At 38.5% G+C, this 19615-nt stretch overlaps 2 protein-coding genes across 2 annotated transcripts in view; one reads left to right on the top strand and one right to left on the bottom strand.

Moving 5' to 3' along the window:
• Window positions 1-122: 122 nt before the first annotated feature.
• LOC147797044 (fibroblast growth factor receptor-like) lies at window positions 123-5837 on the top strand. The gene is made up of 6 exons (XM_022225075.2): window positions 123-1195; window positions 1717-1810; window positions 2180-2461; window positions 4218-4399; window positions 4736-4883; window positions 5210-5837. Exons 2-6 carry the CDS (start codon window positions 1738-1740, stop codon window positions 5317-5319), a joined length of 795 nt encoding a protein of 264 aa, XP_022080767.2. The 5' UTR covers window positions 123-1195; window positions 1717-1737; the 3' UTR covers window positions 5320-5837.
• A 598-nt stretch (window positions 5838-6435) lies between these two features.
• fgfrl1 (fibroblast growth factor receptor like 1) overlaps window positions 6436-19615 on the bottom strand; it is a 33448-nt gene continuing 20268 nt past the window's right edge. Inside the window, exons 5-8 of the mRNA XM_022225066.2 lie at window positions 10943-11020; window positions 10214-10495; window positions 9420-9776; window positions 6436-9028 (exon numbers count right to left, since the gene is read on the bottom strand). Coding sequence (XP_022080758.1) covers window positions 8508-9028; window positions 9420-9776; window positions 10214-10495; window positions 10943-11020 — 1238 coding nt within the window. The 3' untranslated portion in view covers window positions 6436-8507. The remainder of the gene's footprint in view (window positions 9029-9419; window positions 9777-10213; window positions 10496-10942; window positions 11021-19615) is intronic.

The following is a 19615-nucleotide window of genomic DNA, read 5'->3' as shown; positions in this document are numbered from 1 at the left end:
GGCATTTTGGCAGGGGTTTTAACCACTTGCTGCCGGGGGACCTGTTTTCGAGCACATAGGCTTAATACACGAAGCCGAGGAGCCCGAAACTGGGACAAAAGAGCTGGGCCTTATAACAAAAGACCGTGCTTGGCACGAAAGACTGAGCTGCTGGGCATTACCAACATTTTTCCACTCTCAATAGTGGAGATAATCCAGTCTTGTTTTGAAACAGTGTACCACGGTTTTGGGTGTCTATTGCGAGTGGATTACCACTGGGTACAAAAGCGCTCCACCACCGCAGTGATGAGCCACACAGCACCGCTGCATGCTAATCTGGCCCCTGTTGAAAAGAGGCCAGCAGCGCTCTGTGCCAGGTTCATGAACAAAAGAAAGTTATATAACACCGCACAATCTGGGCTCTTTTTACAAGGCTGCAGGCCTGGCTGAAATACTTGGGCGTCAATAGATTTTGTCTGTCAGGCTACAGTGGCCACCAGACAGTAATTCATGTGGGTGTAAATGTTCATTAATTGAAATGATGAATTTTTGAAGATTTTTGAAAACAGAAAATCTTGAAATTCAACCCGGCAGCATGTGGTTAATGTTTGTTGGGAATATTTCAACTTTAGCAGAAGTTCAAAATCTGCTATACATTTGTGTGTATTTTGACTGATAAAGACCTGGTATTGGTTGTTGGAATCTGAACATCCCTGTGGAGACTTTGACTCTTTTTTATGGAAAATAGTTCTCCAAAATTTGTGGTTAAAGTTATCCCAGACTTGATGTTTTGAAAACTCACCAAGAGTGTTCCAGTGTAAAATGTAAGCAGCAGATATTGTCCAATTTCTTTGAAGCCTCTTGCATTTGTTGTGAGAATTTACTTCATTCAAAAACAGATTTGATTTTTTCAATCATTTGTTTACAACTTTGGGTTGATTTAAAATTTGAAATGCTTTTATATGTGAAGCCAACTTCTCTTTAATGTTAGAGTTATCAATCTTTCAGTTCCATTTCTGTTTGCCCTTCAAAGTTAAATAGGTTCATAATGTGGACTTGTAAATATACCCTTCCCCAACCCCTTGTCTGTTTTATTTGATAAAATTCCATACTAGAAGTGTTTTCCCTCAAGTTCTCAGCATTTTCAGATTGGCAGATAACTCCTACAGGTGTCTCTGTATATGGAATGAGCTGAAAGAACAGTTGATTTCGCCGGGTGAGTGAAACATCCACTTTTCCTTCGGGATTATTCATTAGCTCAAATTGTTGTCAAATCAGTGATGACATGTTTTTAAATCATTCCCTCAGACTTAATAAGTTTCTAGCCAATCTTTCTTCTGACAGTGTGATTTTCACTGATACACGTTAAGCTGAATTTGAACCAGTAGCAGGTTTGGCCGTCCCCTTTTTGCAGGTTGTTTACTTGGGTGGAAACCAAAGGATCAACCTATTAATGGCTGATGCCTGATGGTCTAACAACTGGCCCCCATACTTTGAAATCGTTCCGTTGCAGGTGCTTTGAACATGTAAAAGTTTTAGATTATACGCTTACTTCTTACGCAAAGTTATAGCTTTGCCATGGTTAAGGATGCTGGGTGACTAAGTTTTACTGCTCATACAATTTACCTAATGCCAGCAGCTGACAAGAATTTAAAAACAAACTGAGTGAATCCATCCTTGTTGAATCCATTTATCAAGGTCAAATTACACTGTATGTTCTATCTGCTTTGTTTACAGGTGTTACCGATAATTTTCACAATGGTCTCAAGCTGTGTCTTCATCATGTGCTTCTTTAGCATGCTCATAGGATTGGAGGCCCAAGAAATCTTCGGTATTTGAAGTTTCCCTTTCACCAATGTATTGTTGCCTGAATGGTATTCGTTAAGCATTATATGAGAGCTTTTCAGAAATGGTTTTTCTGTAAGGGTGGGACGTCAAATCCATGGCATCCTGCTGAACAAATGAAGATGTTGTGCCTGCTTCACCACCAAATTTACCAGACAAAGCTAACGAGCTGAAAAGTTATTTTGTGATGGAAACAGCAAGCCATGACATGCTCCACAGCCAATCAGTCACTCAAGATTGAATATTTGCATTGGAGACGTGTAAATTGTTATTTACTGAAACCAATATTTAAGTCAGTAGCTTGTGACATATGATTGTTAAAATTAACCACTAACCAACTTTATTTGTCTCACAGAAGCGCCATACATCAAGAGAGAAACAGACACTCATCTTTACAAGATGGCAGGAGACACTGCTAAATTCAGATGTCTTCTGGATGGCAACCCAAAGCCACATATCCAATGGTATGATGAAGATGACCATCTGCTAGAGACAGTTGGGAGGACAACGGTTAAACAAACAACACTGACCATCAGCAACCTTGAGGGAGAAGACCGTGGAAGGTACAGATGCCAAGGAAGTAATGACTATGGAGTCATAGAAATCAGCTTTACATTAGAGGTCACTGAAAGGAGTGGTGAGTGATGGAAATGTTTCATCTTTTTACATTGAGGTGTTCTTGGCTGATACTGACCTTTGAGAGCATTAAATATGTTGCTGGTACTTGGAGAGACCAAGTACAGTAAAATCTCGATAAGTCGAAGCTCAGGGGAATGGACGAAAAGTTTGAGTTATCCGACGTTCAAGTTATCGAAAGTTACATGCTTCAGTGCACATGTAACCTTACTGGCTTACAGCAGTTGGCCTGCAAGCTGAGTCGAATACGAAGTGGATTTTAGGCTATCCCTACTGTGCAAGATTTCCTCAAACATCATCATTAAACATGTTTTTATGTGGTACATTAATAAACAATAAACCAATGAAGTTATGTACCGGTACCTGTGTCTACGTCTTGAGAATTGATCGGGCTGTTACTGCATAACGCAGCGCGTGGGCCAGTCGGTCAGGGTTTCCGTGCTGGGTCACGTGATACATGTACAAGGCGCTTGAGGGTGCATCATTCGTGCCTGATTTAGGCTGCATCCGAATCTCCTGTCTAGAGCTAGGTCTTGGTATTCACTCCATTGGAAATGCATGGAGACGCGCAGACAGTAGAACTAGCCGTAGCTCTAAAAGCCTGTGTCAGACACGGCCTTTACGGTTGCGGTTGATGCCCACCCATTGCTTGTCAGCGTGACAATGGCAGCCCGTGTGAATATGCTCAGCTCATCAAAGAAAAGCTGTGCGCGTGACAGTAATGACTCATAATGAAGGCAAGCATTCTTTCATCACTTTTTATTCATCATTCTTCAGTGGTTTTTTTTTATTGGCCTACCAAAACTTCGAGATAAGCGGCTTTAGTGGTATTGACGTTTCAAGTTACGGATAGTTTATTGTACATAAAGGCCTATTCTTTTGTCGGGAATACAGAAAGACATCAAGGTAAACGGAGTTTCGACTTAACGGGCTTCAACTTATCGAGATTTTTCTGTATCACGGAACACTTGCGCAGTGTGTGCCAATAAACACCTGGTCTCACTGTCATGCAGCACTTTTCCGCGCTGCCGCATACTCTATGTGATGTAAGCATCTGTATCCCGCGAAAGCGTCATCCGATTTACAGCATAAGGAACTGGAGCAGTGCGTCATCTTCAACTTGGAACACTGTGTCCAGGTGGAATGAACGTGGATCTTTCTGCGTTCATTCAGAACTGAATCTGCTTACCCTGACATATATTCACAGTTTCCGAAAGCTCGGCAATAAGATAAATTGAGAGCACTAATAAATACATGCTTGTCAATATTCTGATCACAGTGCTACACAACCCTTTCATAATTCTCTGGTGTTAGATCTCTGCTCCTCTTATGCAGTACTCAACAAAAGGTACCAACGTCACAGCTGTTTTAATCTTGACTGTAGTTTTCCCTTTTCCAATGCCATTGTTGGGATAATCTTTAACGGGGCAGTGGTATTGTCAGCTTAATTTTTATCTTAGTTCTTTGATATTCATTTGTTTACTCAGGCATCACATTTTTGCTGCCTTTCAAAATGCGACTTCCCAGCTTGTTACTTTACTGCCCAATCCTGATCAACCAGATACCATTGACACTTTTGCGATATTCAGAATCTTAGTGGACCCATCTCAAACACTGTAATTTCAAGTATCACTGTACCGAAACTGTCAGTCAAACTTGTAAATCAATATCCTGCTTAAATGCTTTGTGGATTTTGTCTCTGTTCACCATGTAATTAATGTCTGTCACACTTTGTTTTGTGGCTTCTTTTATTTTAGGTGTGCTTTTGACTCGTCCTTCCATCCTCGACTTTAACAACAAACTGGCAATTGTTGGGAGAAATGTTTCATTTGAATGCAACGTCACAAGTGACACATCACCAAAAATTATATTGCTTACAAATTGTGAAGAATACCTTACAATGGAGCAAGCCTTCCCTAACAGACACACCATCATAAATGTAAGAATTTTTTAATGGTGTACATGTGTGTTTCAGTGACTTTATTTTTGACTTAGCTTTGTTTGGTGTAATGTCATGTTGACGAGAAGACATCATGATAGGTGCACTTTGTAAATTTGAAAGAAAAGACAGGTTAGAAATATTACAGTCATTCAGCTGCATAGGATTGATTATTTAGAGTGAAAATTATAATTTGGATGTTTATATTCCACTTGTTTACTTTTTACAAGATGACCCAACATAGACCTATCACAACCACCAGTGACCTTTCTCTGTGTATGAGCCTTTTGGTTTTCAGAGATAATTTGATTTTGCTTTTATCTTTTCATGTCACAGAAAACTTACCGGTCTGGACTCCGCACAGTTTATTCCAGCATTACTACTATTCATAATGTAGCATTTGTTGATGCAGGGGTTTACAGGTGCGTTGCAGGTAACCTGTTGGGCATTTCCTCCAAGAACGCTACTCTCACCGTTGTTGAAGGTTAGTTTGCTGATCCATGTGCTTTCTTTAGAATGATCCATATAAGATGAAATAAGAGTCCAACAACGACACACAGACAAGCAACATAGGGGCTGTATTGGTATGTACTGTACACCTAAGTCAACATATGAGTTGGACAGTGAACAACCTCTCATTTCTGTCTAATTTGATCATAGATATAGTGAAGTTTAAGTGTTGGTGTGAAAGTGCATAAAATAAAAGCCTAACATATCTAAGGTCCATTAGATCTAAAATGGAACATGGGAGAACTGGAGTTCGGCTTTAAATTTTACATTATATATTTGTGGTTTGACCTCTTTTTGTAGATTCAGCATCAGCTGAGCTAAGCTTACTGGAGCACTTGATCAGCAAACAAGACATTCCTTTGGCTGATTTGATCATAAAATTATTGAAATTCAAGTGTGATCATGAGTAGAGTCCAAGCCTTAAGATTGTTGACTTCTTACATTAGAACATCTGTAAGACTTTGCTAATCCAATACATCTGTGCTGGGAAACATCCCTTAAATTTGTAAATTTGTTACATGCATGAGTGCTGCATGTTTTCGTAGTGAATATTGCTAGATTTTGATAACTTACTGAAATTCTAAATCTGATAAAATAAGATCTGTCAACAGTGTATTCATTAATATATATTTCAAGAGATATATCTGTTTGGCTGATTGTAATTAACATTTACGTCACTTTATTTCAAAGCTTGAGAGTTAGACTCTCATTGTAGTTGTGACAGAATTCTCTTTAATTTAGAATCAAAACATCACACCTTAATTTTAAAGCTAACTTCAATCATTCCTCTTTCATCCAGAACTAAAACGTTTAACGAAAAATGGGTCAAAAATTGACTTTCGACTTAATCACTCATTACCATTTTTGGTATGAGGATAAAGGCAAATTTAATCATATTTTGGTAATTAAATGTTTGAATATTTTATAAGCTCTGTATTTTCCCCATACATCACATGGTTTGCTTATGTCAGACAGATTTTGCTTGAGTTTTTTTTTTAAACCTTTTATTTTGATGAAGCCAAAGTCTACTTCAAATGTAAGGCTAATCCCTTACAATTTGATTTAACTGACAAAAATTTCATTATTTGTCAAAACTTTGTTCGAATGCTTTTAAGCGAAGTAATATTAGAAAAAAATTTGCCTTGCATGTCTATTGAATTTCAGAATTTACTTTTTCTCGCTTAACTGTTACAAATGCATTTTCAAGAGAGATCGTCATTTTGTTGTTATCTGCACATTCCAGAAACATTTAGTTCAGTAGAACACTGACTATTATTAGTAGGGGAAGCCTTGTCAGTATTTTCTTTATATTTCTCAACACATAAAAGCCATGGTTCTTTGGGGGGGGAGGTTGTCACCTTAGCCGATTCTATTTGTAATTCTAGTAACATTTTAATGCCACGAAAAGGAAATGTATAACATTGCATGGAATAGACATTTTGGAGCTCTTTTCTTCACTTCAAACTCTAGGATATCTGCCATTGGTATGTTCCAAATCTCAGTCAACAAGACAAACAAACCTTCAATTCAATTTTCATTGTTTAGCCATTTTACTCTTAAAAACTGCTATATACAAAAGTTTATATGGCCTCAATAGGCAATAAAAAGCAGCTTGTTAGAAAATCCCCGACATTAGTCAAAAGCTCAAAAACAGAAAGGCCATGTCTGACCTATTTGGCTGTGGCTTGAAATTACACACATGTCTACAGTCACCATCTAATGCAGTCATGATTAACATTTCAAACCACAGCCCAAGTTACAACTGATGCTTGAAAAATCTTTGGCAAGGGTGTGAAACATGTTGGAAACTTAAATATAACATGGAGGGATAAAATCAGTCATCAGTGGCTGAACCACCAATACAACTGCTTTAGGGAGCACCACAGAAAGTTCTTATTGCGCCCTCTAATGTTATACTCCGTTAACAGAAACTGGGGATCAAAAGCAAATAACCTGAACAACTGGAACACAAACTAATACCGAACTGACTAAATGGAAAGGATGAACAAATGAACAATAATAAGGAACAGTTGGCAGTGAACAAATAGAAAATCAAAGAGAGATTATGGCAGTGATTGTTTTTAGAGAACAAAGTAAATGTATAATTAAAACTTGGTTACCAGTCTAATATTTATGTGAAAAAGTATAGGCGTTTAATATTTACGTCAACATATAATTTAGCCACAAATATTTTCACTAAGAGGAATGAGGGAAAAAGCCTGAAATGTTGTGGCAGATAGTAACAAAAAAGGCACAGGCATAATGGATTTCAGATGTGTCCAGCACCAAGTCATTTTAAGTACTCCAAAAATCACTTGCATGACATGCTTCAGAGCTGAGATACTTCTTGAAAAAAAAATTAATGCAGTTAATATATTCTTTAAAAGCAGTCATAATTTGAAGATAACAAAAAGGCATAAACATGTTTCTTGAAGAGATCTGGAATGAAAAGGACACAGATCTCAGGATGTCACCACAGGGCCCTGCAATGACGTATCTTCATTGTGACATCAAATCTTAATTACACTAAACTCTTCAATTTACAAATCCACCCATGTTGATATCAAAGGCTATCAACACATAGATAGGAAGTGGAGGTGAGGATGACGTATTATCTATATTTAAGTCCATCTTACAAGATCAGTCCAACTCTTAGACAAAGGATTGAAAAGATTCTGCAGAATCCAGTCACTGGTACTTTCATGGTCCTCAAATGTTTTACATGTAAGCAATAAACCACTGGTCTTCTGCACAGCAAAAAGTAGTAGAATAGGGCCTACTTAGGAAGGTTCCTTCAAACTTCCGGGGGGGGGAGGGTTGGAAAAAAGCTTCAAATACTGGTTAAATAGCTACATGCTTCATAAGACCAATAGCTTCAATTACTGCATTTTTCAAAAATGCAATGAACCATATCACTGCAAGACTGATTGCCTCGGACAATTAACCAGATTTACCAGTGGCTAATTTTCCATGACACATCATGAATTTCCAGAAATTAAAATTCGATTTAAAATTCTGAGCAGTGATTTTCTAATCATGTCCACCTTTTCTCCACTTATGGTTATAATGATTAATTAATCTTTTAAAAATAAGTTCTATTTAATATATATTTATATATACATTCAGCTGTACAGATACTGGTATGTAAACACTATTTATAAATATGATGTCGCCTGTTAAGACAAAATGCAAAGCATTGTGGGAAATCAACATTAGTGGCAACTTGACAAGAAAAAATTGATAGATTAGGACATAGTCATTGGTTTCCCGATGTATGATTTGATTTACACATTATTATGTTGACTTCACGCCTAATTTGGTAGAAATTCCATACAAACTGAGTGGCTATAACGCCACGTCTAGTACTTAACATTTAACAAAACAGATCATAAACTCATGTTTTAAAGTCCCTCCCCCCACCCAATGACTGTGACCCCTGGATCAGTTCTTAATAACCTCATATTGTAACATTTTCTTTAAGCAGGTCAGGGGGGTTCAAAGGTCATCCCACTGTACCACTTACACTGTACCAAGACACCATTTTGTAAATAACACACTCCTTAAATTTACACATTTCTATGCAGGAGTATACTGAATGCTAGCAATGGTGAACGACATGATGCTGATGAACATGTTGATGTGTGTGTACCTTCCCACTAGACACACTGCCACTACTGTTAAGTGTGTCGGAGTAGCTCTCCGCACTCATACCCAAGTCTGTATATCTGTTGATAGCTACGCCCTCTCGACTGGGTGGGTGATATGAGTGTACCCCTCCTAAGCTTGATGGGGGTGAGGTTAAGGGTACACTCTGTTCACAGTCTGATTGATTTGGATGCACAGGGGTGTTGCGTTTATGCTCCGCCCGTACTGCAAGGTGATTGGACGGTTGGTTAGTAGCAGGGCTTGCATAGCCCTGAATATTTTTGTTGCGGTGGTAGGTACAGACAGCTGCCCCAAGACAGAATAGAACAGCAAAGGCTAGAGGGATGGTGATGAGTAGCACTTTCTTAGTGGTGTCGATATCCTGTGGATTCTGTTTGGCAACGACATCATTCATATTGATATTAACATTGAAATTGTTATTCCTACCTCCTGGTTGTGATCGTCCATTGGGATCTGAAAAACAAACAATTAATAACCACCATCAACTCACTTCTCTTTAAAGATGTTCACTAGAAAAAAAGGCTTAAGCTGCAAAAAGAAATAACAACACCACCAGTGTTAAGAAACCAACCAGATTTGGTTGTAAACACTCAATGTTACGAATTTGATATCTGACCCAAACTTATAAATTAAGCTATTAACTATTTCTTTCAAAATCAGAAGATGAACCAGATAACTGAACAACCTGGCTGAAAACAGCTTTACACATCTTTGACAAATATAGCTAGAAGAGCCATCATGAGCAAACAATGCTCACTTGCTATCTAAAGCAGATGATATTCTTACCAAACCAATGGAACAAAATATGCTACAGACAGACTGTCTAACGAACAGACTAACTTACCGGGTAATACTTCCAGGAATGCACTCTTCACACTATAACCATTCGTGTTAGCCCCAAGACATATGTACATGCCACTATCCTCCTCAGTAGCATGCGAGATCATAAGTTTATTCAAGTAGGATCCATCTGGTCTTGACCACACCTCACCAGCTGGCAATACCACAAACTTTTGCCCATCCATGTCGATGGTAGCATTGATACGTTGGTTGCCGTTGTGTGGTTCAACTCGTTTCAACCACTGGATGTGAGGGGGCGAATCACTGCGGACTCGACACTGGAATGAAGTGGTTCCTCCATAAGCGACAGTGGTGTTGACTGGATGTTCACCTTGTAACACTGGCTTAGCATGCGCTTGATCTGGTCAAAGCAAGCAACAAAATTTCTACTAAATGTACTTCAGTCTGTCCTCAGTTGGTCTTAATTGTTTATAAGATTCAATGGCCAAACACAGAAGAAACTTTAAAATATGTTCAAATGTTGGCTCATTGGTGTAAATTACCAATTAACAAGATCTTATCTTGCTTTACAGTAAAATGGGTATGAAACCATTATTTATTTTTAAATCAGGTTTGAAATTTTTTACCTAAACCAGCCAAAATCAACCAGTACACTTGAATCCAATGGTATTTGTGCTTCAGCATCAAAGAATATAAAATCCTGTGTAAGACATTAGGGCTCTCTTTTCCTCATGCAAAATTCTCCACAATTTGGTGATTTTTGATGGATTTCCAGAAATTTACCCAATGCTTTTGTACAGCTACATTTTAGTGACTAATACAATTATTGTATCTCACCTACAACCTCCACTGAGTATGTAGCATTGATTTGACCATTTCTATTGAACACAACACATGTGTAGTCTCCAGAATCAGAGGCCTTCAGACTTTTCAGTTTGAGTGTAAAGGATGCCCTCTGTTCTTCTAGCTCCTCCTCTGTCAGTGTTACTCCATTTCGCATCCAGAGGACTTGAGGTTTCGGGTAGCCAGTTGCTGCACATTTCAGCTTCACTGAGCTGTTCAAGGGGCACACAAATTTCTTTTTTCTCATCTTGGAGGGCTGTGAAAATTTGGGTTTAGCTGGCAAGGAAAAACAGGTGCAAAATGTGACAGGTTGACAGTCACAAATCTGATTAACATATTATGGCAAAATACCTGGTGTAAATGATTGAACTATCATGAAAAACTTGAGGAATCTGTAGATGTTTTAGGCAAATAAATGGCCCTTTCCCACTGGAATACTCATCCCCAAGGTGAGTTCCAGTGGGAAACATGGCTTCTGTTCATCCCCGAGTCACGCTGGGCCACCCCCAAGATTTGGTCAGTGGGAAAGACCTATTATTGCTCATGAGACAGAAAACTAATCATACACAGTTACAAGACCACTATTTATGCTGTCTCATCTCAATAAAACAGATTCATACTGATTTCCAAAGTAATCTGATTACTAAAAGTACTTGCTGAATTTCAGTCTCAAGATGTGATCTATTTTCTTTGAGTACCATCCTTCTCTAAACTCTAACTCACTTCCTGTAGGTGGTTTGCTTCCTGTTGGGGCTTCTGGTCTCTCAGAGTTCTTGACTCTTCCAAGGTTCCGTCTGTCTTCTAGAAATAAATACAAGAATCTGCTATAAATCTCGTGGTTACACAGCAGGAATTTTTTTTAATCAAAGTTTTTGAAAAAGTGTACCATTTTCTTTAATTGAACTTGAATTTGAATCATAAATCAAATCTAACCTGAGATGTTCATACCAACAGAGGGCCCCCTTTAATCCACTCACTCAATCAATTTCTATCACTAAGGTTAACAATGAAACATTGGAGCTGCAAAGTTAAAACTTTCACTGGTTGCTGCAGCAACCATGCCAATCCCTTACATTTCTGTGTCAGAGAGATGTCACTGGCCCAGAAAAATGACATATTGCAATGATTAATAGTCTCACCAATTTTCAACTCAAGACAGTTTGCATTTTGTAAGTTCAAGTTACTCATGTCTATTGTGACAACTGCCATAAACCTCACATCAGTGAGATGCCAAATGAAGAATTCACCATCTGAGCAAAGTAACATAATGCTGCAATTCACAACCACGACCACAAAATCAGTACATGTACATCAAATAGATAATCTCAAACTTGTTTTCCAGCAGACACAAGCCCAATCTGTATTATATAACACACTTTTTCAAGCTGAATCTGGAGTTGTCTCTGCTCATTTCATGCATTAAACTGTAAACATGGCAAGCAAAACAATACCCCAAGACGAACTTGCTCAAACAAGCTCAATTTTTGTTTGTTTTGCTTACAGTCAAAGCAGTTTCGTTCCAACAAGGCTCCTTGTTCAATTTACAGAAACATCAGCATTAGGCGTAAATATTTAGGATTCACTGCAAGCAAACACTTTTCCAAAACCCAACTTGCATTGCATCAATCCTTTCAACTTTTCCATGAATTTCCCTTGGTCCAGATTATTCTAAGCATCTCATTATCTGCACCTTTAACTATACTGAACACTGAAACAAAATACTCCACTGCAGATTTTCATTGCTGTGGACTCCTAAGACCAACTGGAGACAACATGCTGCTCTGTTATTTATCAGCAAACAAGAAAGAGGAAATGTACTGAAGATATTGATTCCAACTGCATTAACGAAGCAGTAGGCTATTCATTTTAACTTCCGGACAATCCATTCCTGTCTAATTATTACATTAATCAATTTTCATTACCACAGAATATCATCATGCTATGTTAGCAAGCAATAAAGTGTTAAGCAATTTCATGCTGACTGCCTGTAAAGCAGGGTTCAATAGGGAGGGGTGTTTTCATTTAAAAAATTGTCCACCACGGGGGATGAATTTCTGCAAGAAAATACTGCATAAATTCAATTCCTTGAATCTTTCTGAGCCTTCCAAAATAAGTTATTGGAGTCTCACTCAGTACAATATAAACAACGTCATTGAGGACGCCAAAGACTTTGTGTCTATATAGTTTTTTAGCTGTTCGGGACTGAAACTTCTCTCTCCATACAAAGTAGACTGCTGGAATTCAATTTCAAACTTGGATAATCAGAGCTGTACATAATCACATCTTCCCTGAAGCTGCACAGTCACACACCACCAATGCTTCATGCTTGGTTGAACCCAAACCAATCCCATCCTCCATCATCATCATTATGGCATTGTGTAGAGGTGCAACCTGGGATACCTAATGGTCAGGAGATTGTGGCCAACTCCTGCAAACCAACATGGGTGATTTGCACTGATAAAAGGACCAGAAATGGTAAGATGCTGGGCACAAGGTCTCACTAATCTGCTTGGAACGAGAGCTATTCTCCTCCTTCAAGGATCAGGGAGGGAAATGGCGTGGTGTCTTTAATTGGTCTTTTCATGATCCATTTAACTGATCTATTTGTTGCCAGCTATATATCCTTGAGTTCTGTGAGATGTATTGGAGCCAGTCACTGAATAGGACTGGCCTGACTTCTTTGTCATTCAAATGCCTTGTTTGCTGCATCTCTGCAGAACCAAGTCTTTACAGTCTCTTCAGACAAACACACTTTGTACTTTCCAAGCACAGTATGTACAGAAAATCTTAGCCTCCAGTTTGGTTTCCAGCCAAGGGCTCATGCATCACAAATGGTCTTTGATTGCATTCCATCTTCAAATTTACATTACCAAACATCCTGTGCAGTGTTACACAAAGTCACGAGAACATGTAACTCTTCCAATGCAAATTCACAACACTTCCTTTACTGTGAGTGAAAAAGGCACTTGAAACCAACAGCTTGAAATAAACACATCAAAAGGTAACTTCAAGATTTCAGAGCATTCCATTCTTGACTAAAGAGAGAACACATGTTGGCACATTAAGGCCTATGTGCAAAACCTCTTGAAAAAAAGAGCACAGGAAAATGCATTGAGATAATGTACTCAGTCTTACGAAATCTATCGCCCAAAACTAAGAATGACACGACCAAAGTTGGCTTTCAAAGCTGCACCGCCCTTTTGCAAAAAGAATTCCAAGCGCCCTATCTCTCAAGAGGATGAAAAACCTAAAGTGGCTGAAAATGGACTGGTTTCTGGATGGAACAAACATTTGGAGATTGTTGTAATATGAAGTGGCTACTTGAAACAAATGGCTCAGATAAGAATACAATAGTCTAGCTCCAGACACCTTGACGAGATAAATGAAACACCTGCTGAACAAACCAGAAAACATGTGTGATCAAGGTTAACATTCTTGTAAACATGTTACTGGGATAAGCAGAATATGACTATACCCTGCAATCTTCTTCAAAACTAAGGAAACTAAGTTTCTAAAAATATGAATTTCCAATCACCTCTTTACCCCTCCCAGCAGAAAACCAAGATGGAGCTTGACTGCTTCAATGCTATAGGTATCCAAACTGATCAAGCTGGTGAGTGGTATTGCATTCTGCAGGACACATCAGCAGTTTATCACTTACATATGCATTTCTGCAATCAACTAACCAATAATCAAGTTTTAAAAAAACATGTTGGCTAGTCACTGACATTTTGACTTTTTTTTTCAATTTACATAAATTTGCTGTCTAGTGTCTTTATCGTAACCTATGACAGTGCAAGAAATATATCATCTCAAATGAAAAATCCCTCAGGTTGCAGCACTCCCTAACAACTTCTCGGGAATCACAATGACATCTACGCAGTGACTGCAATGGTGTTTTGACCAGAAATCGATGATTCACCAGAAAACCAAAAGTACAGTGTACTTTATGCAACTCAAGCGATGAACCTGCTCACTACATGTTACATTGGTATCCAACTGGGCAGAAATAATATAGTGATTGTTACTGGTAATCACACAAAAATATTGCGAGTCTTTTGGGATTTCATTAAGTACTTCTATTATGAATAAGATACCCAAAAGCAAAATTACTAAAGACTACCGAATCCTGTTACCTTCCACTCCAAGCACAAACAATGACAAAAGAAAAAAAATGATTGAAATACTCAGTAAATGTATGCACTTGGCGGATTAAACATGTCAAAGATATGTGTGCTGGGAGGAGACCCGTCCTGCCAAGCGTTAATTGGATTTGCAATCTAAAATAACATTGTAATGGATATGTGATTATGAGCAACTAACATATACTGGCTTGGCAGTGTTCATCAGGAGCACATGGCCTTTGGAACCAAGAAAGCGGAGTACCGGGACCGGACCAATAATCCTGTTTTACCGAGGTCTACCCGAACCAATCCATTACACCACTTGGCTATCCCCATCTGGTTAATTACATTTGTGAAACCTTCAATTTGTACTAATGGGTCACAGCAGGCTGGTAACAACTAGGCAAAGGGAGAGCTGTAAATTACTTCGTTGTCAGTTTCTCTGATCACAACAGGAACAGAATCTTGGTGTTCATAATGTTCACACAAACTCTACCTTCTAGAAAAAATCCTAATATTAGGTCATCTTTCATGTCTTTATTAAAATCTGGCCCTTCAATTTATACTCTTTAACTTAGCTGTAGGCTAAATTGAAGCAGAGTTTAGATCTTTGATTGCTGAAATGTCATGCAATTTGAAAGATTTCCTTAGTATTCATCACCTGTTCATTTGGGTGACTGGCACTGACTACAAACCCCTACAATCAAAATGCACCAGCTACAAGGTAACTGTGCTACTACCAAGTGCTTACTGTTTCACCAATATATTTCAAGGGAATAAAGGGGAGGAATTAGCATCCCCATTCTGGGTGCAATTTTCTTTTCTTTTTTTTTAAACACAAACCTTTGGGAAACATGACTTGAATAATGGCTATGATTGTGGCGCTGGAGATTTTTTTCAAAAGGAAATAAAGTCTGACATTTCAACAGGGGAAGCTTCCAGGAAGTGTGAGGACTAGTCTCCTCTCAAGATTGGCAATTAACACATTTCCTTTTGGAAAGTATCCCCAGACAGTAGCTAAAACATACTTCCACAGGATCCTGGATAGTATGGGAAGTCCCCACAGCCACATCACCGACCTTCACTTCATTGCTAATGTGGTATGCGGTACACATAAACTACACTGCTCTTTCTTCTGGATAAACAAATTTGGGGTATGGCTTAATGACTTGAAATATGCAGGACCCTTCAAGGCTGTTGATGAGAGGAACAAGTCTCTAGGAGAAAAATTCCTTCAATCTTGTATCATCACAAGATATCCCCCCCCCCATTTTCAAACCCTATGCTGCATGTACAGTACCAATTAACTGGCATCCATTCAGACCTGGTGCTTAACAACAAGGTAATAATTGCTAATATGATCCAACAAAAATTTGACCAAATGGAGGTCCATACGGCCTCAGGGCTTTGTCCTTCACAGGATAAGCACAGTCAAGTAATCTTCCATTCCCGTCTTGCTTGTCTTTCAGCCTCATTACACAAGAAATATTTGGTGTTCTTTAATAAATCAGAGAAGGTAACAAGTTTTTCCTTGATGATGTTCCTAGGCAAGTCTACAACGACAGTATATGGCACATGTGTGCTGTTTTTCTTTATACATAATTTGAACTTAATGGTGAAAATTTTGATTATTCGCGGCCATGATTGTTTTCAGTTCCAAAAGAAGCCCGACCTCGACAGGTAATTGGATATTTTGGACAAATTAAAATATCAAGTACAGAACAGCTAGTGTAATTATTATTACACCAATATTGCATTACCTGTGCAATGAAGTGTCTGATTAAATAACAATCCATATTTATCATAAATTATTGGTACTAAGTGCAACTACATGTATCAAATTTCACCAGCTAGTTTTGATAGGGGCCTGAATCAAAGACAACTTTCTTGAGATATTTAGCCAAACTGTCAGATCATAGAGCTACGATTTGTAGCTCTATGGTCAGATGAAGGAACAAGTAGGCCTAATGCGATGTTAATTTCTCTAATAATCGGGTACACAAGTACTGTGCATGCTTTCCAATACCTACAAAGTACCCAAGTGGATATGTCACGTGCACAATTAAGTGAGTAAAAGGCATAAGCACGAGAACCAGCACGTGAACCAACATGCACTTGTGTTCCATTTGTATGAACAACACTTGAGTCTTCCTGGTTCTACCGGTAAATGACGTCACACTTTGGTACACTATAGACAGTGCTACTCACACATTAACAGATGGAAGAAAGACTGTACCTCATTTTCATGCAGGCATTCCTAAGAAATAATAAAAGAGACTAGGAACTGACCACATATGTGACATTATTGAGGATGTCCCAGAGCTCCACTATTAACAAGGATCCCTGCATCTACAACTAGGATGTATTTCCAAAACTCCAAACCCCCAGCACAAATGAACTCTTATCAGAATTGGCAGAGAAGAAGAAAGAGTAACCCACATTCAAAATACACCCCAGAGAATTCCTGGGAGTAAGGGATAGCCAACTTGCTTGGTAGATTGACAAGAAACCAGAAACATTTCCTTGTAAGTGAAAACCAGGTCTGTTTTCATGGGCTTGATTCCATTGGTATCAGGTGGCAGAGAAAAACTATGTCGTAAATACAGCTACAGTGCCTTCATCACAACACACAAATCAATAGGACTGAATGTACACCTGCAAATACAAACTCAAATCAGCAAAAGTCCTTTTAATGTGCAAGCCCTGAGAGCAGATCAAAGCAGGGAGCTTGTTCCATATTTGTCTGGTCTCAACTGTTGATATAAGACGCCTTTCTCAGGGGACTCCTTCCAACTGTAGAGCTGGGGTCATAAGGTCACATTCTCCAGTCCATTGCAATATTACAGCCCCTTTGTGCCATGGCTGTCAATACAGCTGTCAGAGAACACCCGGCCCGTAAATTAACAACTCAAAAAAGGGGAGAGCAGTGTCAATTTTAGTGTGTGTACTCATCAAATTTTTAATGCTGGCTGGTCTCTTGAAGGACTAGTCATTAAAATTTAGAATATGCATGCCAACAGTTTGAGACCTAACACAAAAATAGTCCAGGTTGTCTTTGCATTAAACAGCACAACAGTCTGCCTACAATAAACACAAAGTAGAGACCCAATGCGTGCTGAATTGTATGCCAAACTTACAATTTATTCCAGAGAGCATATTTCAGATAAAGTAATGCAACAGCATGCTGCGTCAACAAAAGGAAAGTGTATTTCAAGAGAAAGCAAGACTTGGCAGATGACAAATTAGTAACTTTTAAGAAATCTGCATCATGCAAGTACATGCATCCGGTGTGAGGCAATATATCTAAACTGTTAAGGTTGTCTTAAAAAGATGCATCTCCAAATGCCGTGACACTTTTTAGCTACATTGTACAAACATGGAAAACGACTAGGCACAGATGCACGAAATGAGACAGCAGGAAGTCCATTAGGCATTGATACAAATTCCAAAAAATAATAAATAGAAGTCTCAAGTGCACAATTTGAATACATGGGCAAAAACTACAATTTTTAGCTCCCTCCGAACTCAACAAACATATAAAAATGACTTGTGGAGGAACTGGTACATATCCTCTCTGATGATTTGTTTCGTTATGCATGTATAATCTGTGAACTAAGAAATCACAAATCCACATTCTGACTGTTCCCTCTTTTCTTACAACAGGCTGCTTAATTTAAATATGAAGCAAAACTCATACTTGAGATAAGAACTCACTGTGCTAATATTTGTAATTAAATATTGGAATATAAGGTGCATGAGCCAATTGGTCTGGAACGGGTACACCAACCGTTGCTTAGAGATGAGATAAGAATCAAGAAAAATAGACTTTTTTCTGTCAATCAATGTCATTCTAATCATCGGAATAGTCCAATCTCCTATTAGATTCAAGTGGATAGTCACTAGGGCTGTGTTGATAATGGAGAGGCTGTTAATTGGACACAGCGGGCAGTCTTTGGCACTCAAGATCAGTTTCATATTAGACAGGTGCATCGGATGTCTTTCACATCTCCACATAGATCGATCATGTACTTTAGGAATTGGACCAAGATGGTGTCCAAATAAGGACTATATGGCAACAAATTTTACTTGAAACTGTCAATTACAAGAGTACAAGCCCAATTTAATTAAGTTTTAGCCTTAAAATCACATTTGTAAAATAGATACCACACCAATATCACCCATACACATCAAAGGCACACACTGTAGGAAAAGGCCAAGATGAAAAACTAGTTTTTTTAATTGACTAATACTGAAACATTACAGCGTCTGTATCTTCACACAAATAACTGGACACAGATTGGAGGCACCGACAGTCCTTCTCACTAGTCTGTCCCCCTTTCCTTGCAATCTCCAGATTCATCAACATTCATTTAATTTACTTAGTCAACTGTGTTGAAATCAGTCGCAATCAATTACAATGGCAAGGAAGGATGTTGGTTGTCAGATAGGTATGGTCGATTGTGTCAAGATTGGATGAGACAGGTTGGCTGGATAGATAAAGACTAATTTGCTCAACCAATCAAAATCTCTGCTAAAAATAGCTCAAGCGACAGTCCAGACAGCTTTGAAAATGGTCAAATAAAGAGACAGTAAAATACATGACAGCTTGTTTGTAGAGATATTAGACTGGCCCAAGTTCAGTCTATTCATAGTATTCAATGTCATCAGCTATAAATCTAAAAACTGTCATCTAGCCAAATATGGTCTGCTTGCACAAGTTCATGCCCATAACAACAATTCATAACTGTGTTCACCATCCCATGGGTTGTTGATGGAATTGTTGGGGTGCTTGTATGCATGTCATAAAAATACTTTTTTAAACTTTTATAACTTCCAGCAGTTGTCAAGAGAGTTAGACAGACAGATAAAATGAGTTTTGTCATCTTGTTGCAATGATGCGTCTATTTGCCTGGATCCAATGATACACATCACTTCATCTACACATGCTGTGGATTTTATCAGGCAATTTCTGTCATAGCTTTTTTTTCATTCGTTACAATCAACATTTTCTCTTGAATGATATCATCACTCGTCACCTTGGTGAGGTTTAATATTGCTTGTCATTCAGTACCATCATGTCTATTCCTTCCTTGTTAAATCAAACCCATGGACTGTTTTTCCAATACTAAATGTTTCTGTGTGATTACAAGCGTGACTGGGGCTGCAAAGGTGGTTAACAAGCTCCAGCCAAGTACATATTCATATTCCTCCATTCTGTGGAGCCAGCATTACATTGCTATGTACAGTCTGCCATACATCACTGCTGACATAT

The sequence above is a fragment of the Acanthaster planci genome, linkage group LG13 (assembly GCF_054643075.1).
Source record: "Acanthaster planci isolate LZ-2023a linkage group LG13, COTS_SCS, whole genome shotgun sequence".
Classification (NCBI taxonomy): Eukaryota; Metazoa; Echinodermata; class Asteroidea; order Valvatida; family Acanthasteridae; genus Acanthaster; species Acanthaster planci.
This window is presented reverse-complemented; position numbering and strand designations above follow the sequence as displayed.

Bases quoted from the DNA above. Each gene is read 5' to 3' on its own strand.
- LOC147797044 (XM_022225075.2), top strand. From the start codon at position 1,738: ATGGTCTCAAGCTGTGTCTTCATCATGTGCTTCTTTAGCATGCTCATA. The intron at 1,811-2,179 runs GTATTTGAAGTT...TTTGTCTCACAG, and splicing joins GGAGGCCCAAGAAATCTTCG to AAGCGCCATACATCAAGAGA. The intron at 4,884-5,209 runs GTTAGTTTGCTG...CTCTTTTTGTAG, and splicing joins TACTCTCACCGTTGTTGAAG to ATTCAGCATCAGCTGAGCTA.